Source organism: Chaetura pelagica, unplaced genomic scaffold, assembly GCF_000747805.2.
Source record: "Chaetura pelagica isolate M959 unplaced genomic scaffold, ChaPel_1.0 scaffold405, whole genome shotgun sequence".
NCBI lineage: Eukaryota > Metazoa > Chordata > Aves > Apodiformes > Apodidae > Chaetura > Chaetura pelagica.
In genome coordinates, this window is record NW_009953489.1 from 5866680 (window position 1) to 5883310 (window position 16631).

The window sequence follows — 16631 nt, forward strand, 5'->3', positions numbered from 1 at the left end:
TTTTTCTACCCAGCTGTTGGTAAGGCTGCAGTGTCTGAATCTTCAAGTGAGGTCTTGGCAAACCACACACAAAGTTTGTCACAGTCACAGAATGGCAGGGGTTGCAGGGACCTCAGGGATCATCTAGTCCAACTCCCATTCTAGAAGTTTGAATCACTGTGGATTCTGTGTTCAAGTTGCTCTCTCTTGCACACAGGTAAGTCAGGTTGGTGGCTTGTGTGCACCAGTGTGACATTAACACTGATAACTAAGGGATCTCCTGTTAACACCATGTTAACTAATATGTATTTAACATTTAAGACTTTTTACATCTGAACAATAACAAAGGGTTTATCATGTTCTATCTGGAAAACAGTTATGTTCAGCAAGGGTTCCTTTTTCTTATATCATCAAGGATTTTTTTTTTCATCTCTGGAACAGTAGACTTCACTTTTTTGATTCTGGTAAGTTATATGCTTTTTCCTGTCCTTCTGTAGCATGCAGGTCCTGCCATTTAATAAGGATTGCTGTTAGGTGCACACCAGAGCAACCTAAAGCTGTATTTTCTTATTTCCAGATAATGTACTGCTTTTGCCACTAATGCAGTGTTACGGCAGCCCTTTCCCAGCTCACCCCTTGACTTTTTAAGAAGCAGGTTTGGGCTCTTAGGCTGCCATCAGGCAAGTTTCTCCTTTTCCTCCGAAGATGGAAATTAAAGGTTGCCTCCTTTACTCATCTTTTTCAAGCTTGAAAAACTTTAGACAGGAAAGTCAACTAGATCTGGGCTGTAGTCAGCTTTGAAAATGGGGTCAGATTCCAGGAAAGTTGAATGCAAGGGCAGCTGGTGATAATACAGCTAGTACAATGGTGGGCAAAATGAAGAGCCTGCTGAGCAGGAAAAGCTTTGTGGGAAACTCTGGGCCTACACAGACATGTGTTTCACAGCTGGGAGGAGATCTCCAGGATCTAGTGACCATAAACAAAAGTACAGTATCAGCAAACTTGAAATGTAGAAGGTCAGACACTATAACTCTGACAAAAAGTAGTGAGGCATTTGAGTTCTGGTTTAGCTGTTGGTGTCCTTTGGTTTTATTCTCACTTTTTTCTACCCAGCTGTTGCATACAGAGTTGCTGGAGAAGGGGAGAGGTTAAGTGAGAGTTCTGCTCTTTGGGCAGTAACTCCAGTTCAGAAACCAGGGGTTTAAAAAGAACAAACATAACTCATACAGAAGATGTATCAGTCAGAAAGAAAATAGAGAAACCACCAATTCTAGTAACTTGTGCACCAAAACGTCTGTCATCTCCAGCTGAAAGGTTATAAGAATCTGCAAGTTCTTCACCCTTTTTTCTATCAGTAAAATATTACCAGCTGATGGTAAGGCATTATTGCTTAAAAAGGAAAAACAAAATAAAAGAAATACAACTTGGCACTTCATGTTGGTATCTCAAAACTCTTTGATAAAATGTTTCAGCTTTGGATACATGTATTACAAACACTGGTCTGTGAAGGTGAGGTTCCTGTGGCGTCTGTGAACCACGACAGTTTTAGCATGAGAATTTTGTAGCACAATAGTAAGGAAGGATGTATTTCTACAATGACTCTGAAACTGTGGAGGTGCAGACTCCTGACAAGCTTCCTTTCCACAGCCAGCTCCATGTTCCCTCCTTCTGTGGATGTTGGCAGGATGCTGGAAGATCACTTTTCTTCTAGGGCTGTTTCATTGGATAATGTTAAGAACTGGAATGACACATGGGACAGATTTAATACTTTCTATATTCTCTGCAGCTTAAATATTACAAAGTTCTGCCTCTTGCAAAAATGGCCCATCTTTCAGGCTTAGTAACTAAATTTGCTACTGCATAAATAGGATTGCTCTATGCCCTTACTGAAGTGTAGAGAATTCACTCTAATAGCAGGAGAAACTGTCTGGATTTAGCTGAGAATGCTGGTTAGCCCAGGGTTTCTAATGCAGTTGTGGAATATGCTGCTTTTTCATGTCCTTTTTCTAGCAGCTCAAGACAATACAGAGGTCATGTTGCAAGGCTGAGCTGTAAGTGACTGCGAGGTGAACCTAGGTAGAACTTGCTTCAGAAGGCTGTAGCAGTAGATAAAATTAATTTGTTAAGGACTTCAGAGTTCCTGTTATGACATTATCTCTGAGATATATGGAGCATGCTGGTTATTTTTAGTTCCATTGTAATGAAAGGTTGTTTTGACCAAATGGAAGGAAAACTGTAAAACTGACAGGAAAAAATGAAAGCTTCGTGCATAAGATGAAATTCCAGCAGTCCTGAAACCTTGAACATGTGTTTGGTTTCTTCTCTCTTCCTTCTTCATCTTGCTTTCAGGACTTTTAATAAAAATATCTTCAAATGTTTAGATGTCAAGGAGTTTTAATGTGAAATTAGGAAGATATAATGGAAAGGGTTGTTCTACCTCCCTGAATGTTGTGTAGGAATTTCACAGTGCACCTGATAAGATGAGGGTCTTAAACCTTATTTTCTTTTTCTCACAATCCCATGAAGACTTTTGCAAAGTTTTTCCTGTATCTGTTTTGCTCAGATGAGCCTGGCCTCTGGATATGCTCATATCCCCCTGGATTTCTCATGCACAGCATTTTACCTGCAGCCATAAGCAGAACCTGTGAAATGCCTTCAAATCAACAAGTTAATCTTTTTTATCTCAACAGGATGTTGATGCTCTTCTCTAGAGGCTAATAAGATATTTGTGCTGTGGCACAGTTTCTCTAATGATCTTAGAAGAAAACTATTAGAACAGTGTACCATAGAAAGCTCTGCCTAAGGAGTCAAGTAGATGAGAAGTGTGTTCAAATACTTTTTCAGAGTCCATTAGGTTGAAATGCGTTTGGCAAGTTGGGGTCTGAATTTGAGCTTATGTATAAATAATTGTAGACTTGACTAGGGAAAATGCTATAAATTGTTCTTCCTATGTCTTGTAGCTTTTTCTTCTGTCAAAAGCCACCCCACCAGAACTATTGTACACAGGCAGTGTGTGTGGCTGACTTTGGCATTCCCAGGAGTGCCAAAAGGGAATTTAATGCCAGCCTGTGCAGCTCCCAGCCCCTGCCTGCACCCCTGCTTGCCTGACCTTGGGCTGCTCCGTTGTTAGGTACAGCTCACATGATGAACTCCTGCCATTAACTGTAGCTGAGTTCACAAGCACAAACTGGCAACTTGTGGTAGTGGTTCACTCAAGAGCTCCTTTGGGTAGGAGTATTTACTGGGATTTTCCACTGGTTTGCTTACAGCTGTATGCCCAGCAATTCTAGCCTTCACCTCTTTATTATGAGTCACTTCAGTTATCTTTCACTTACAGAATTTGGATTGATTAATTTCTAGTCAGGAAACTTAACAATAATAAGCTCTTAGTTATTTTCACTAGTAGGCATGAAAAAGATGTTTGCATTAGAATTTTGATCTTGTGTTGGAAACAAAACAAAGGGAATGAAAACGTTGCGAAGTTGTGGTCAGACTGTGGGGCTGTGCAGCTCAGTAGAAGTGGACTGAGGAGACCTGAGTTTACTCTTCCTAACCATCATCTTTAGTTAACAGCAATGACCTATGCTCTAATGATAGCTAAGTATTTATTTTCCTAAATAGACCATAGTCCTCTGTTCTTTGTTGGTTTGTTGATTAATGACTGGTCTCAGTGATACCTCTGCAAAATGGGTTGGAGTTTCCTAACAGGAATAATGGTCTGAGACTAAAGCTCATCTGCTTTTTTTCTATATATTGTTTATTTAGAGATCTGTTACGAGACTAAGATTGTAGCCATTGGTGTTCCCAGTTGTAATCCATTCTGATTGACATAGGTTGGAAACTTTTCATTTATGGTTGCTGTGTTCTCCACTGCATTTATCACAAGTGTGGTTGTGATACAGGGAGTGATAAGTTTTACACCTTTGAGTGCCTTGTTTTGGTAGGACACTATACTGTGCCTAGGTGGTTTTTTAAAGCACATCATGGTAGTGAAAATAAATCCAAGAAAAGTGCCCTGGTTTTGGAGCACAAGGCTGGGAAGAATTGTATTGATCCTGGACTCTGGAAGGGTGTTCATTCCCTGGAATGAGTCTGATCCCTGTGAAGGTTGGTTCCTGCACAGGCAAACTTTGTTCGCCTTGTTCTGTTTTTCTGTGCCACCATCTGAGATGCTTATACTTGTACTGTATCTATGCCATTTCAGGACTCTCAGCTGGTAATAGAAGCCTTTAAATCAGGGTTTGAGCCTCCGGGGGACATCGAGTTTGAGGACTTCACGCAGCCGATGAAGAGAACGGTCTCGGAATCCAGCCTTTCCAACTCCAGAGCGGAGGGGAAGTATGAGCCAAAGTTTGGTGGCAAATCCAAGGGCAAGTTATGGCCATTCATCAAGAAAAATAAGGTACTGACTTGCAAACTTGAGCTTGGTGCTAGTGTGTGTATAGTCAATAACCTCTGTCTTGTCTAGTAATCCTGGCAATTACAACGTTTAAAAAGAGTTTTAGATTCAGAAAGTTAATAACTGCTGTCTGAATACTGAGTTTTGTTGTAGTCTTTGGTTACTTAAGTTTCTTTATATCTTTAAAATTTTTTTGTATAATTTTTTTAAATTATGTTGCAGTTTTGATATTAATTTAACTTCAGTTGTCATGTCTCTGCCATGGTCCATTTCTGTTCCTAACTCAGTGAAGGAATTGTGTGCTACTTACCTAGTGCTGTGTGTGCCAACTAACATTGTTACTCTGGGGAAGCTTGAATGTGGCATTACTGTTTTGACACTTCTATAACTCTCCTTGAGCTTCTCATTTGTATTATCTTTTCAGTCTGTGCGCTGGGGTCAGCAGTTGGGTGGTTGGGAGCAAGGAATTGCTGTGATTCATTCTTCTTAGCAAAACTAACAGAGCATAACTAACTTGAGCAGTTGACTTTTTGAAAAGACCATATTAACTTATGTATCCATTAAACCTTTTTCATTTCACTGTCATATTTTACACCATAATGCATGGCAGCATTTATTGGGGGTTACCAGAATGTGTCAGGGTGACTGGACTAAATCAGTTTTCAGTAGCACTGATGGAAGCCCAGAGTAGCTGTGTTGTTTGATCTCACCCTTACTCTGACCCATATCAAACCACTTCTACTAATTATAGAGCCAAAAAAAATCTACCTGTTCCAAATGGATCATTCCTGTTCTGAGACCACATGGCTGTCTGGTGCTTACATCAGTGTAGCCAGGAAAAAACAAAACACAAGAACAAAACAACCCAGGACTAACTCCTCAGCAAATTCATAAAATAATTTGTAAAAGTGAAGTGTGATGCACATTACTGAGGTATGATTTGAAAGCAGGAAGGAATGTGGTTTGTTGTTTTCCAGATAATAGAAACGCTACTGGGCACTAAGGTACCTTCCTTATCTGATCCATTTAAATTCAGGTATTTGAAAGCTCTATCCATATGCATTATTTGAGCTGTCACAGAGCCAGAGCAGGGCAATGTGAGGGGATAGTGCTGCATGGAAGAGTCTGCATGAGCCTCCTGTCAAAATACTTTGTGTTACTCTTCTGTTGCACCACTTACTAAAACTTCCATTTATTGCATTCTTCATTTAACACAACTCTTAAATATTCTGCTTTCCCTCCTCTTTTGAACCATGGCCTTTAATATTTAATTATTTAATTGTTTTTTCTTTTGGTTCGGTTTTTTTTTCCTCTGGATTTCAAATATTGGTTTTGATGCTTATTTTTGTTTTGTGTTTTATCTTTTTATTTTGGTTTTTATTCTGTCACTTCTCCATCTCTTACACGTAGCTTATGTCCCTTTTAACATCCCCCCATCAGCCCCCTCCTCCTCCCCCTGCCTCTGCCTCACCCTCTGCTGTTCCCAACGGCCCCCAGTCTCCCAAGCAGCAAAAGGAACCCCTCTCCCATCGTTTCAACGAGTTCATGACCTCCAAACCCAAAATCCACTGCTTCAGGAGCCTAAAGCGTGGGGTAAGTTCTCCTCTGGATACCTCTCTCTCTCTTTTTCTCTCTCTTTCCTTCTCTTCTTTCTTTCTTGCGCTTTTATTGCACGTTCTGTTATGTAAAGTTTTGTTTTGTGAATGAACCCATCGTGTTTTATCATAATATGCAGACAAATCCAAGGAATCCCAACCTGTAAAGCCATTGGTAGTCAAAACCCCCACAGTGAAACCACAAAAAGTACAGTTGCTGATGGAAATTACCCATTCAGGTTTTCTGGGAAGGAAGGATTGACCAGAGCATGGGAGGAAGAGCTGAACATGAAGTGATGCTCATGTAGAAGTCAAAGTCATGAATTTAGTAGCCCTGCATGTGTCTGTGGCAGAGCAGGCTGGAGGAGCACCATTCAGAGGTTTGCTCTGATGCTGCATCTTGTCTACCTTAATGGGAAAAGTTTTCATTTGTGTCAGAAGGAGGCAAATCAATTAGGGAGGGATTCTAGAAAATAATTCTGACCTCAGCTGGTGGAAGTTCAGACATTGATCTGACACCTCTTGCTGTAGTAGTGGGAAGATGATTTCCCTCTCTTTCATGACCAAGCACACCTCTGGGTGCCACTTCTGTTCCAGGGACTTGGCCTTGGCTTGTGTTTCAAGTGCTGTGATGTTAGCAGGCTTAGTAGGGCTGAGTCTTAAGATAAAAAAGCCAGGTGAGCTGTGACAGATGAACTGACTCTAGGTGCTAATCAAGTTGCTTGTATGGTACATGTGTGCTTTAAACCAGGGCTGCCCTGCTGATGGGGACTGAGCACATACACTGAGTTTTGTGTTCCCTGCAGCTACCTACATGTATTGATTACAGTTGGCTCTAAAGTGGGCTGACTCTTCTCAAGGACCTTAACCACATCCTGCAGTGTGAGGTTTCAGTAAGATAGGAAGGTTTGATTTTGTTCCTGTAGAGAGCCTAAGAAGCCCTGCTTCCCAATAAGTTTATCATGTCTGCATTTGAGCCTCCTTGACGTGGCTTAAACAGCTTTTAAAGTGTCCATAGAAAAGCTTTTAAGCCTGCCCTGCTCAACTTTTTCTCATCAGTTTTAAATATTTTTGCCACAGTCCTTATTTATTTAAATGTCAATGAAATGTCTTCACAGAAATACAGAGTTCAAAAGCTATTTGTAATGGCCACTAACAGCTGCCATTCTTGCAAAGTGTGAAGGGAAGACATCACGAGTTTAATAAACATTATGTGATGAACCATTGCAAAGCTAGGAAAAAAAAATCACATTCCATGTTTGGGTTTTGTCTGTGCAGCCTCCCCTGGGTACATTAGGATACAGAACTGTGGACCAGCAGGTGTTTTTTGGGGCATTTCCCATTAAGTCCACAGATATTGTTGGTTTCAGAACTGCCTTTCACTTCCCCATGCTCTGATGCACACAGTTTAAACTGATACTCTGTCTGCAAAATCTGTCATCAGTGCAGCACGCAAGCTCCAAAGCAGAAATGATCTTTTGAGGGATCAGGATTTGGATTTTTCCCCAGGAGCAGCTGAAGTGCAGTGTGTTAGGTGCTGGTTTATGTGTTTACAGTGCAGATAACCTGAGAGCCTTCATGGCTGACCCCAGGGATTCACCTGGGTCTAGATAAAACTGAATGAACCTTTTAGGGCACATCACCACTTGTTCCAAGTGCAGTGTCCCTCTGTCCTTGGCTGCTGATCACTTCCCAGGTCAGCTGCTCTATTCCTGTCCTTATCAGCAGCTGTGCCTATCTTGATAAACTGGTATTGAAGTGTTTGTGTTGAATTAAATGCTCTTGGTGGTGGTCTTCATAAGCAGTAAGTAAAATGACAGGTCCTTGAGATAAAACTTTGAAACAAAAAGACTTTATCTTCCCAGAAGCTCACATGTGGCACAGTTGTGCTAAGAAGTTGCTGAAATAGCATGGCTTTGGCCCCTAGGTTAATGTCCTTTAGAATTATTTCCTCCTATAAAAATTACAGGAAGGAGATGCAAATGTCCAGTATTTTACATTTGTCAGAGCAGGCTGTAGCAGCAAGGAAGTGACTATTTTAAAAAGCCCAAATTCTGCTCCAGGGACTGCACTGACATTTGGGGCTGAGGGCTGGAGTTGTGTAAAAGTCAAGATTATTTCAGTGGGGAACTTCAGTGGTTAATTACAGAGAATTGACAGTAGTGCTGTAAACAATATTGTTTCATCTGGTTGCAGACAGTACATTAAACAGAAATAATGTTTTATACAGAGTGGTTTTTAGTTCTTTGGTGGGGAATTGCCATTCAATGAGACATTCAGAACCAAGAAAATCACATTTCTGGTGCTTTTCACTGGGGAAGCGGGAAGTTTCTAAGTTGTCCAGGGACAGGTTCTGTACATGTACCTCTTTCCTTCCACTGCAGTTGGGCTCAGAGCAGCTTTTCTCAGTGGCTTTTATGGGGGAGGAAACAAACAAGTCTCTCAGTTCTGCTTCTGCAGCAGCAAACCTGGGGGATATGCTAGGCAGGGGCTGTCCTGGTGGCACCCACCATGACACTTGGGAGAGGCACTGCTGGGAGTGAGGGTTTGTGTTGGGATTTAGTGCTCCAGCAGTGCCATTCACAGGACTGAAAATAGTGCTGAATATTTGAAACTTGATCTAAAAATAGCAGCCTGTAGTTTCTTGAGTGCTTCAGAAGTTTGTATTTCAAATATACAAGGTCTCATTTAGTGAGTATTTGGCCTTAGAAACAATTATGACTAATGGCTTTAGTAGTTCCTGTAGAATGCCATTATTTTATATATTAACTGAGTAGTCCAAGTGGGTCATATGAATCCTCTGCACTATATTGCTTTTAATTGGTTTGTGCAAAAGGTGAAATAATGAGAACAATTTCCTATAGCCTTCTCTGGAATGCCTCAAATTTCTGCTGACACATTAATTAGAAATGTGGAAGGACAGGGTATTGCTAAATCTCCATTTAAACCTTTCACTTTGTTTTCTTTCTATTTCATTTCCTTCCCCTGTAGCTACCAGGATGTTTGTGTGTAAATCCTTTTCCTGCCTGACTCATGCCCTAGAGTTGGAAACCAGTGTTCAGATCATCATCTCTTTTTTTCCAGAAGGGCAAATTCAGGCCACTTGGTTCATCTAGAATTATTGAAGTAGGAGAGGCTGCAAAACTCTGGTAGATTACTCTGTCTGTTTTGAAGATATGTCAAATTCACATTCATAGGTCCTTGGTGATTTGTTAACAACTGGCCAGAGTAAAAGGTCATGAAAATGCCACCTGACCTTCAAAAATAAAGTAATTCTAACCAGGCAAAGATAAATCAAGAACCGCCCTCAAATCCTGTTAGTTTATCAGATGAAAAATGAGTGGTTGGCATGTCTTGCAGCTGATGTGGTTGATATGACCCACTTTATATTCAGTACAGCCAGAAAATACTGTTAATTCTGCTTTTACTATATTAAGTTTTGTAAGGTTTCCCTTTCTCAATTCCTTTCCCATCCTCCTGCCAAGTCCAAAAGCATTTTGCTGAGGATAATGAGCAGTAATATTACAAATACTGTCCTGGGATGTTAAGAGGGACCTTGTCCTCTACACAGAAGAACACTTGATCTGTGCAGAAATACATCAGTGAAGCAACTTTTGGGAAGGTCATGCAGGGAGCCAGCAGGACAGCACAATGTAATGGGCATTTGGCTTTGGACGCTGAATAATTTCTTCTGCTCTGAATAGTGTCTCAGCACTGCTCATTCTGTTCAAAGACAAAATTCCAAAAAAAGCCAGACACCTTGATGGTAAAGGTGACCACAAGGCATTTCAGGTATTTCAGGGTATTCAGCCAAATTGTCAAGCAGGTCCTTCCTGGCTTTGTTGTTAAACTGAGTTGTTGACTCCTACAAAAGGGTAACAATTTATTCATTTCAGAGGAAACTGGATCATACTCCTTTTTTGCACTGGCTCAAGGATGAAGTGTAGGCAAAGGAGCTACTTAATGTTAACAAGTCCAGTACCTACTAAGAGCTAAACAGGATAAATACCAGCAGCAGAACTGCAAATTGTAATTGATCCTTGAAACATGAGTGAGTGATTGGATTCCCATACAATTCCTCCATGAAATCTTTGATACTAGAATGTGTCTGGAGAGGGAACGTGTTTTAATAATTTTCTTACAAAGTTTTGGTTTAGCATCTTTTGTTGCATTTGGAAAGAGAAATTACGAAACTGAAGTGGAAAAGTCACTGGTGACTGTTAAAATGAGTTACATAATTAGTAATGATATGTCCTGTGCCCTGTCTGGTTTTAATTTTGCTTCCAAACAAAAAATCCAGTGAATCTTGTTTTTGTGGAAGGAAGCAGCTGCCTGAACAATTTACAACAGATGCAAGATTAACGAAGAGGTGCCAAAACCAGTATCAGTGGTCACTGCCAATAAGAAACCCTAGTCTGTTCAAAAATTTAGGTGTGGAGTCTTGTCAGTGCTATGGTTTTCTAATCACATTGTTTTATTTTCCTCCAAGCCTCTGCTAACCCCAACAGGAGAAATGTCCATTGTAGAAAATGCTGTAAAACTGTTACAGCACTTGTCATGGATCAGAACTAAAGGAAGGAGCAGAAAGAGAGCATTTTCACCATTTTTTCTCACTGCTGTTTCTTTTAAAAGGCAGTATGAAAATAGTATAACACTGAAAATCAACTCTGTCTCTTTAGGGAAGTTAAAGGCAGAGGAGTACAAAAAATGAGGAACCACTTGCATAAGTTATAATTTCATTTATGCTTGCTCTGCTTTTTCTAATTCCATTTTGAGGACAAAGAAGACTTGGTATTCTGCTCGTTGAGATTAATTTTGTGTCCTTTTGTTTTATTGCTATAGCAGCAGTAACATCAGCACCTTTATTTAAAGAGCAATACTTCTGAACTAACAAAATCCAGGGGTAGAACTTACACCTTTGAATTACTGTGTGGTGCAGACTTGCCTGCCCTCCCGTGCCTCAGAGACTGGGTTGTGATGAAGCAGAGAGGATGGGTCTGGGAGTGGGACACAGATATTGCTGCCATTACCCAAGTTCCACCCTCCAGACAGTTCCATAACACACGCCGAGGGACTTTTGTGGTTTCCTTTTTAGTGGAAGTTGTTGACTTCATTACAATGTGATTTTATTTCCATTGCACCAGTTATTGTTTTCCCTCCCCTCTTGCCTCTGTGACACACTGTACAGTCTCCTCCCTGACTGGGAGCTGTTGGTCTGTCTGGGTGATCAGTTCTTTGTCCTGTGTGCATGCAGAAACAGCAAACAAACCAAACCACCCCCCTCTTGTACCCACTCTGTTCCCTGTCCTGGCAATACTTGTTATTTTAACATAAATGTATAAATCTGTGCCAAGACCAGGAGTTTTTTGGCAGGTGGGGTTGTTAAAGCCGTGGTTTATTCTAGCACAGATAGAGATGTTTTCTGACCTTGTGTGTTTTAAGCTAGCATTTAAAAATATGGTATCTTTTGATTTTTGTGAGAATGCTAAACTCTTAAAATTCACGTAGTCACTAGAAATCTCCCACTTTGCACTTAAAGCTAGTTAAATGCCAAGCTGTCTTTTGCTATAGAAGCAGTAAACACAAGAGGTGCCGCGCTCGTCTCCAGTGTAACGGATGTGTGTTTTCTCTTGCTGACTCACCAGCAGACACAGTCTTTGTATATTCACAAAGAACTCATGAAGAGGACTTTAGGGACACCCACGTGTGCCGTTGAGGCTAGGGAATACGTTGTAAGTCTGTGTATGGTGTGATCAGCCCATACCGTTGCTACACAGTCGCTAACCCCACTTACAACGCTGTTAGTGTGCTGTGGAAATGTGCTTTGTGCAAGAGAAGAGGAAAATTTGGGAGGAGGCAAGTTGCAGCTTACTGTGGTATGTGCAGGAACGATACATCTGCTAGTCCTGGAAATGCTGAAATTGGCACAACTGAAGCAGCTGGACCTGTGAAATTTGGAGTAAGTGCTGCAAACAGGGTCCGTGCATTTCTTCTAAATTATTTAATGAATCAAGTCTTGAGCATCCTGAGCTAAGCCCTGAGCAGAGTCACCTTCTTTGCCTTTGTTGTGGAGCACTCCTTAGAGATCTCTGAAGCTTCCCTGAACTCTCTGTAATGATAGTTCATGGAATCAAGATATGTGACCTCTAAATCCAATACGCAGATAAAGCAAAGTACAGGGAGACTGTTCCAGGACCACTGAGAAAGAAAACAACCTCCTGGTTGTATGGAAGTGCAGTGACTTGTTTAATTTCTGTAAGTGAGGTTAGTGTCCGTGACTGTCCAATAACACATGGACTTGCTGGCTTTCATGCTCTCTCATGTGTTATTGAAGCTTGTGGCTCTTAGGCTCTTCCATTTTCTCCCTGCAAGACCAAGCTAGATTTGTTTTAAATCAACCACTTGGAACAGATTTGCTCGTTATGAAGAAATGTAATTTATTTGGTAACTTGGGGAAAACTGTCCCTGTTCTCCCAGGAGCTGTGAGCAAGTTTGTAGCTGTGAAAACCCAGCAGAATGGGCAAAAGTAGTTATTTAGTGTTCAATGCAGATTCATTTTCAGTCTGCTTGTATTTGTTTATAGAAACTGAATCACTGTCTTGTAAAATTATAAATGCCTTTCAGAAATGGAAACCTGTGAATATGACTTATTTCAGCATTTCATTGTTTCCAGTCTATGAACTGCTTTCTTATTTATACTGGTCATAACAATCCCTGATGTCCTATTTGGAAATGCTATTAATAAGTTCTCTATTTTTGTCATACTTAACAGCATAAGAATTTGGCATAAAGTGTCCGTAATCCCTTGAAAATTTGCTGGATTTACAGCAAAAAAGAATAGTCTTGATGCAGATGATTCTTCGCAGTAGTTGTAGCGCCTTTAGACTTGAGTAGTGTCTAGAAAGTAGAGCATGTAGCATACATTTGTGCCTTTCTAGAGTGCTTCATAGGTAAATATTTATTCTGCACCATGAGTCTTGTCTGTTTACATGTACAAGGATCTCAATTTGTGCTGATCATGTCTATGCTAAAGTTCACACGAGTCCTAAAGCAATTCTGCAAACAAAAGCTGCCTATGCTGAGTTTCTTCAGCAGTGTGTTTTGGCTCCTTCTTTCTCCTTCCTGTAGGATTGTTCTCTCAAATGGATTCGGTTTGTTTGCTTTTTTTAATGGCCTCGTAGCTGAGAGTGAATTTATCCCTTGCACAGTGATTATTATAATGTGTTTACTTCCTAATGGACTGAACTTCAGAGGGAAGTTTAACTGCTGCCTTCAGTGCATCCGTTCAAATGGAGTATTTCACTATTTACATCAAGGCCACAGATTTTCCTTGAGTGGTTGCCATGTATTGTTGCACAAAATCTGGTGACTAATGGTCAATTGTTAATTTTGAAAAAGAAAGGTATTTCTTAAAATACACTGTGAAAAACATGGTAGATGTGGAGCCACCTTTACTTTCAAACCAATCTGAAGGAACTGTGCTTTTGCTAAAAATGAGGCATCTCAGAGCACCAAACGGGGGAGCTGTTGGTTCTGAACTCACAGGGAACTCATGGATGGCAGGAGGTTCAGAGGTCTCAGAGTACAGATCATTGCCTGCCACGAGAGGCATTTTCCAACTGTGACGCCCCAGGTGTCTTTACCACCAAGCACAGACATTTATGCACTCACAAGTTTGTTGCACAGTTTGAGCAACTGTCCCCAAAGAACTGGTAGGACAGGCCCAGTGCAAACTGCTGGAGGAGGCGGCTGGGTGCAATTTTGATTGTCCCCTTAAAATCTAGTGTTATATCTTGAACACCAGCTAATTTGTGCTCCTTGGTGTGGGGCAGAGAGGCACTGTCACAGCTGGTTTCCCTGTTTCTTGGAAAACCTTCTGGATTCCAGCTGTTGTAACATCTTGCAGCACTGGAGGAGGCTTTGGTACTCTTGGGTTGTTGGCTGCCTGGGCACATTTTTTTTTTACCTGGCAGTTTCTGAGGCTCTCCAGTGCTGTTGAGAGGTGAATGTGCGAGTGATAGAGGGCAGAGGCAAACTGTGCTGCTGTGAAGGCTCTTTAAACATTCCCTTCTTTTTAGCCTGACTTTCCCAGAGTAATGAAGAGATAATGCTTTGGCTCCCTACCAGGAAATGTGGTAACCTTTGAAGAATTAGATCATGTAAATCGTTTAAGGAGCTTGAATAATGCCTTACCATGCTGTCATAGAAACAATTTGATGTACAGAGAAGAGATTTTTATCCTCCTCCTTGATCCTGACCTTGGCTGACTAAATGGCCAAAAGTACATTTGAGACTATTTGGTTTTGGATGGTTCAAGAGCATGGGATGACTTTCTGTGACTGCCCAGACAGCACTTCATGCAGCTATGCCTACAGGGACGTTTCCCTGTGGACATAAGACAGAGAGCTAGGAGATCACTGGAGATCCCATTGTGCTTTTTGCAGCTGGAGGCCAAAAAAAAGTACCTTTTCACTGGGTTTTGGCTGGATGTGTCTCCCTTTCCCTCAAGCCCTTGCAGAAGGGGGCTGAGATGCTCATGACTGCATTCCAGCACATTTGTAATCTAAAGTGAGTTGCATTTGCAAGTTCTGAGTTTTTTTCCACTTCAGAGGTGTTGCTTTAATGCCAAAAAAATTTAAAAATTTTTAAAAAGTTGTTATAGCAGCTGTAAACAGTCAACCCAGGCCAGATTTTCACCTGCAGAACTAAAGCACAAGTGTAGAGGTACCACACTGTGTCTGGTGAGGAAATGGCAGCTGACTCATGACACTGGCCCATCTTGTGAACTTTTGCACAGATCTGTTAGTGTTACCCATTTTGCCTTCCAACAGCAAGGGGATTGTGTGTCATTTGATTGTAACATTGGTCTGAAAAAGTTCCTCTTCTACTGATGCACTGTTTTTTCTTTCTCCCCCCCCACCCTATATCTCTCCAATTTTTACATGAAGCTTTCTCTCAAGCTGGTAAGCACATTTACAGCATGTCTGTCCTGTGTTTTTTAATCACAATTTTCTGTGTGTGTTTTAATGTGCACTGTGCCACGTATGAGATGACACTGAAATTAACTCTCAAATTTATTTCTCCTTTGTGTTTGCTTTTTTTTGATATTTCTCAGATAACTCTGAATACACAGGTCTGGAGTCTAATAGAGGTGATCAGAATTCAGTAATTTCTAATAAGCTGCTAAAATTAATTCTAATATATAGTGTAGTTTTCACTTTTATAATCTAGGGCTATGAAAATGTAGAAAAAACAGTACCAAGTAATTCTGCTACTGTACAAGTAGACATTAAAAGATTTAAAGAGTAATTAAATTAAGGTCTCTCTGCTTGCTGGACCTTTTCCAGAGAGAAATGCATGTTTTTTGTGTAACATAGCTGCAAAGTTTGCTTTCCATGTCCAGGTATTACTGGAAATTTGCATCATTACCACCTACATTTTACAGCCCTATGTAGTCCTTCAGAATAACTAATACTGATATTAATTAAAGTTCTGTAAACCTTAACCAACAAGGTTAACTCAGTCTGATTTGAATTCTCAAATGGAGCTATGAATCCTAAATTGTATCTTGGATGCAGCTGAGAAGGTTTCTTGAACCACGGTAAGATCATATGTTACTGAGTTGGAAAGGGAAGGGGTGAACATTTTTGGGAAAGCAAATTCTGTGCTGGACTTCATACACAAGTTACTCCACTGCTTGAGATACTCCACACCTTGATATGTTCCTAGCAGCTTGTCCACCTTCCTTTATGAGCCACAAGGAGAAGGTGACTGGTTTGCTGACACACTTCATGCCAGCATGCAAGAGCTACCAATGACTGATTGCAGTTCCAGAGGATCTGCAGTAGCACCTTAACTATGTTCACTTGAAAGTTCCCTTATTCCTCATCAGTCAGTGCCTTTAGGTACTCTCTGCCCCTACAGATGTATTCTTCTTGGGTACATCATTGTTCTGTTCTGTTGATTTGGAGGAGGCAGATGGGCTGTGAAAGCCCGTGCTCTAGGTCTGGAGGTTATAGGTCCTGCTGCTGCTCTGTCAACCCAGTGACTTGGTTGGGCTCCATTAGCAATATTGCTTCTTACTGAAGGCCTGTGGTGGGCCTGAGGGATGGTGGAAATCTCTACCTTATTTGCAAACCTTGTTCATTTGGCTGGTATCCCCATGCATTTATACCAGGGACTTCCAGTTGCTGTTTTCCTAGTCACAGTGCTAGTATGTTGTGTAGCTGAGCTAAGCCTTTGGATGTGGGAATATGTCTGATCTGGCCTTTCCCCAAGCATTACACAAATCAAAAAGATTTGCAGAGAGGGCTGAGAACCATGTGTGCCCCAGGCAGAGGAGATTGGCTTGTTTGTAATTTTCTTTGGGGTTCTAACTGTACCAGAGGCAAAACAGGCTGATAAACCGTATGCTTTCCCCATATGTATCTTCAGCCCAGAAACTGACCCTAACACAGCCTCTTTTTTCACAGTCCTTCATCTTGGGACAGTTTGCATCCTAAATCCCAGTGTCTTTGTGCCAGGAAATCTAGTGACACTGGCTCTGCTGATCCTCTGATAACACACAAGAATTAGCACAGATTTCCCCCCACACCTCACTGCTGAAGCATTTCTGAAAGATGTGTGCAATGTTCACTACTTGAGAGAGAGCCCAGGTG

General features: G+C 41.1%; 1 protein-coding gene across 1 annotated transcript in view; it reads left to right on the forward strand.

Annotated features, from left to right (window-relative positions):
- Positions 1-16631, forward strand: part of FNBP1 (formin binding protein 1) — a 65158-nt gene that overhangs the window by 38719 nt on the left and 9808 nt on the right. The window contains exons 9-11 of the mRNA XM_009998993.1: positions 4184-4381; positions 5789-5971; positions 14922-14936. Of these exons, the coding sequence (XP_009997295.1) occupies positions 4184-4381; positions 5789-5971; positions 14922-14936 (396 nt within the window). The remainder of the gene's footprint in view (positions 1-4183; positions 4382-5788; positions 5972-14921; positions 14937-16631) is intronic.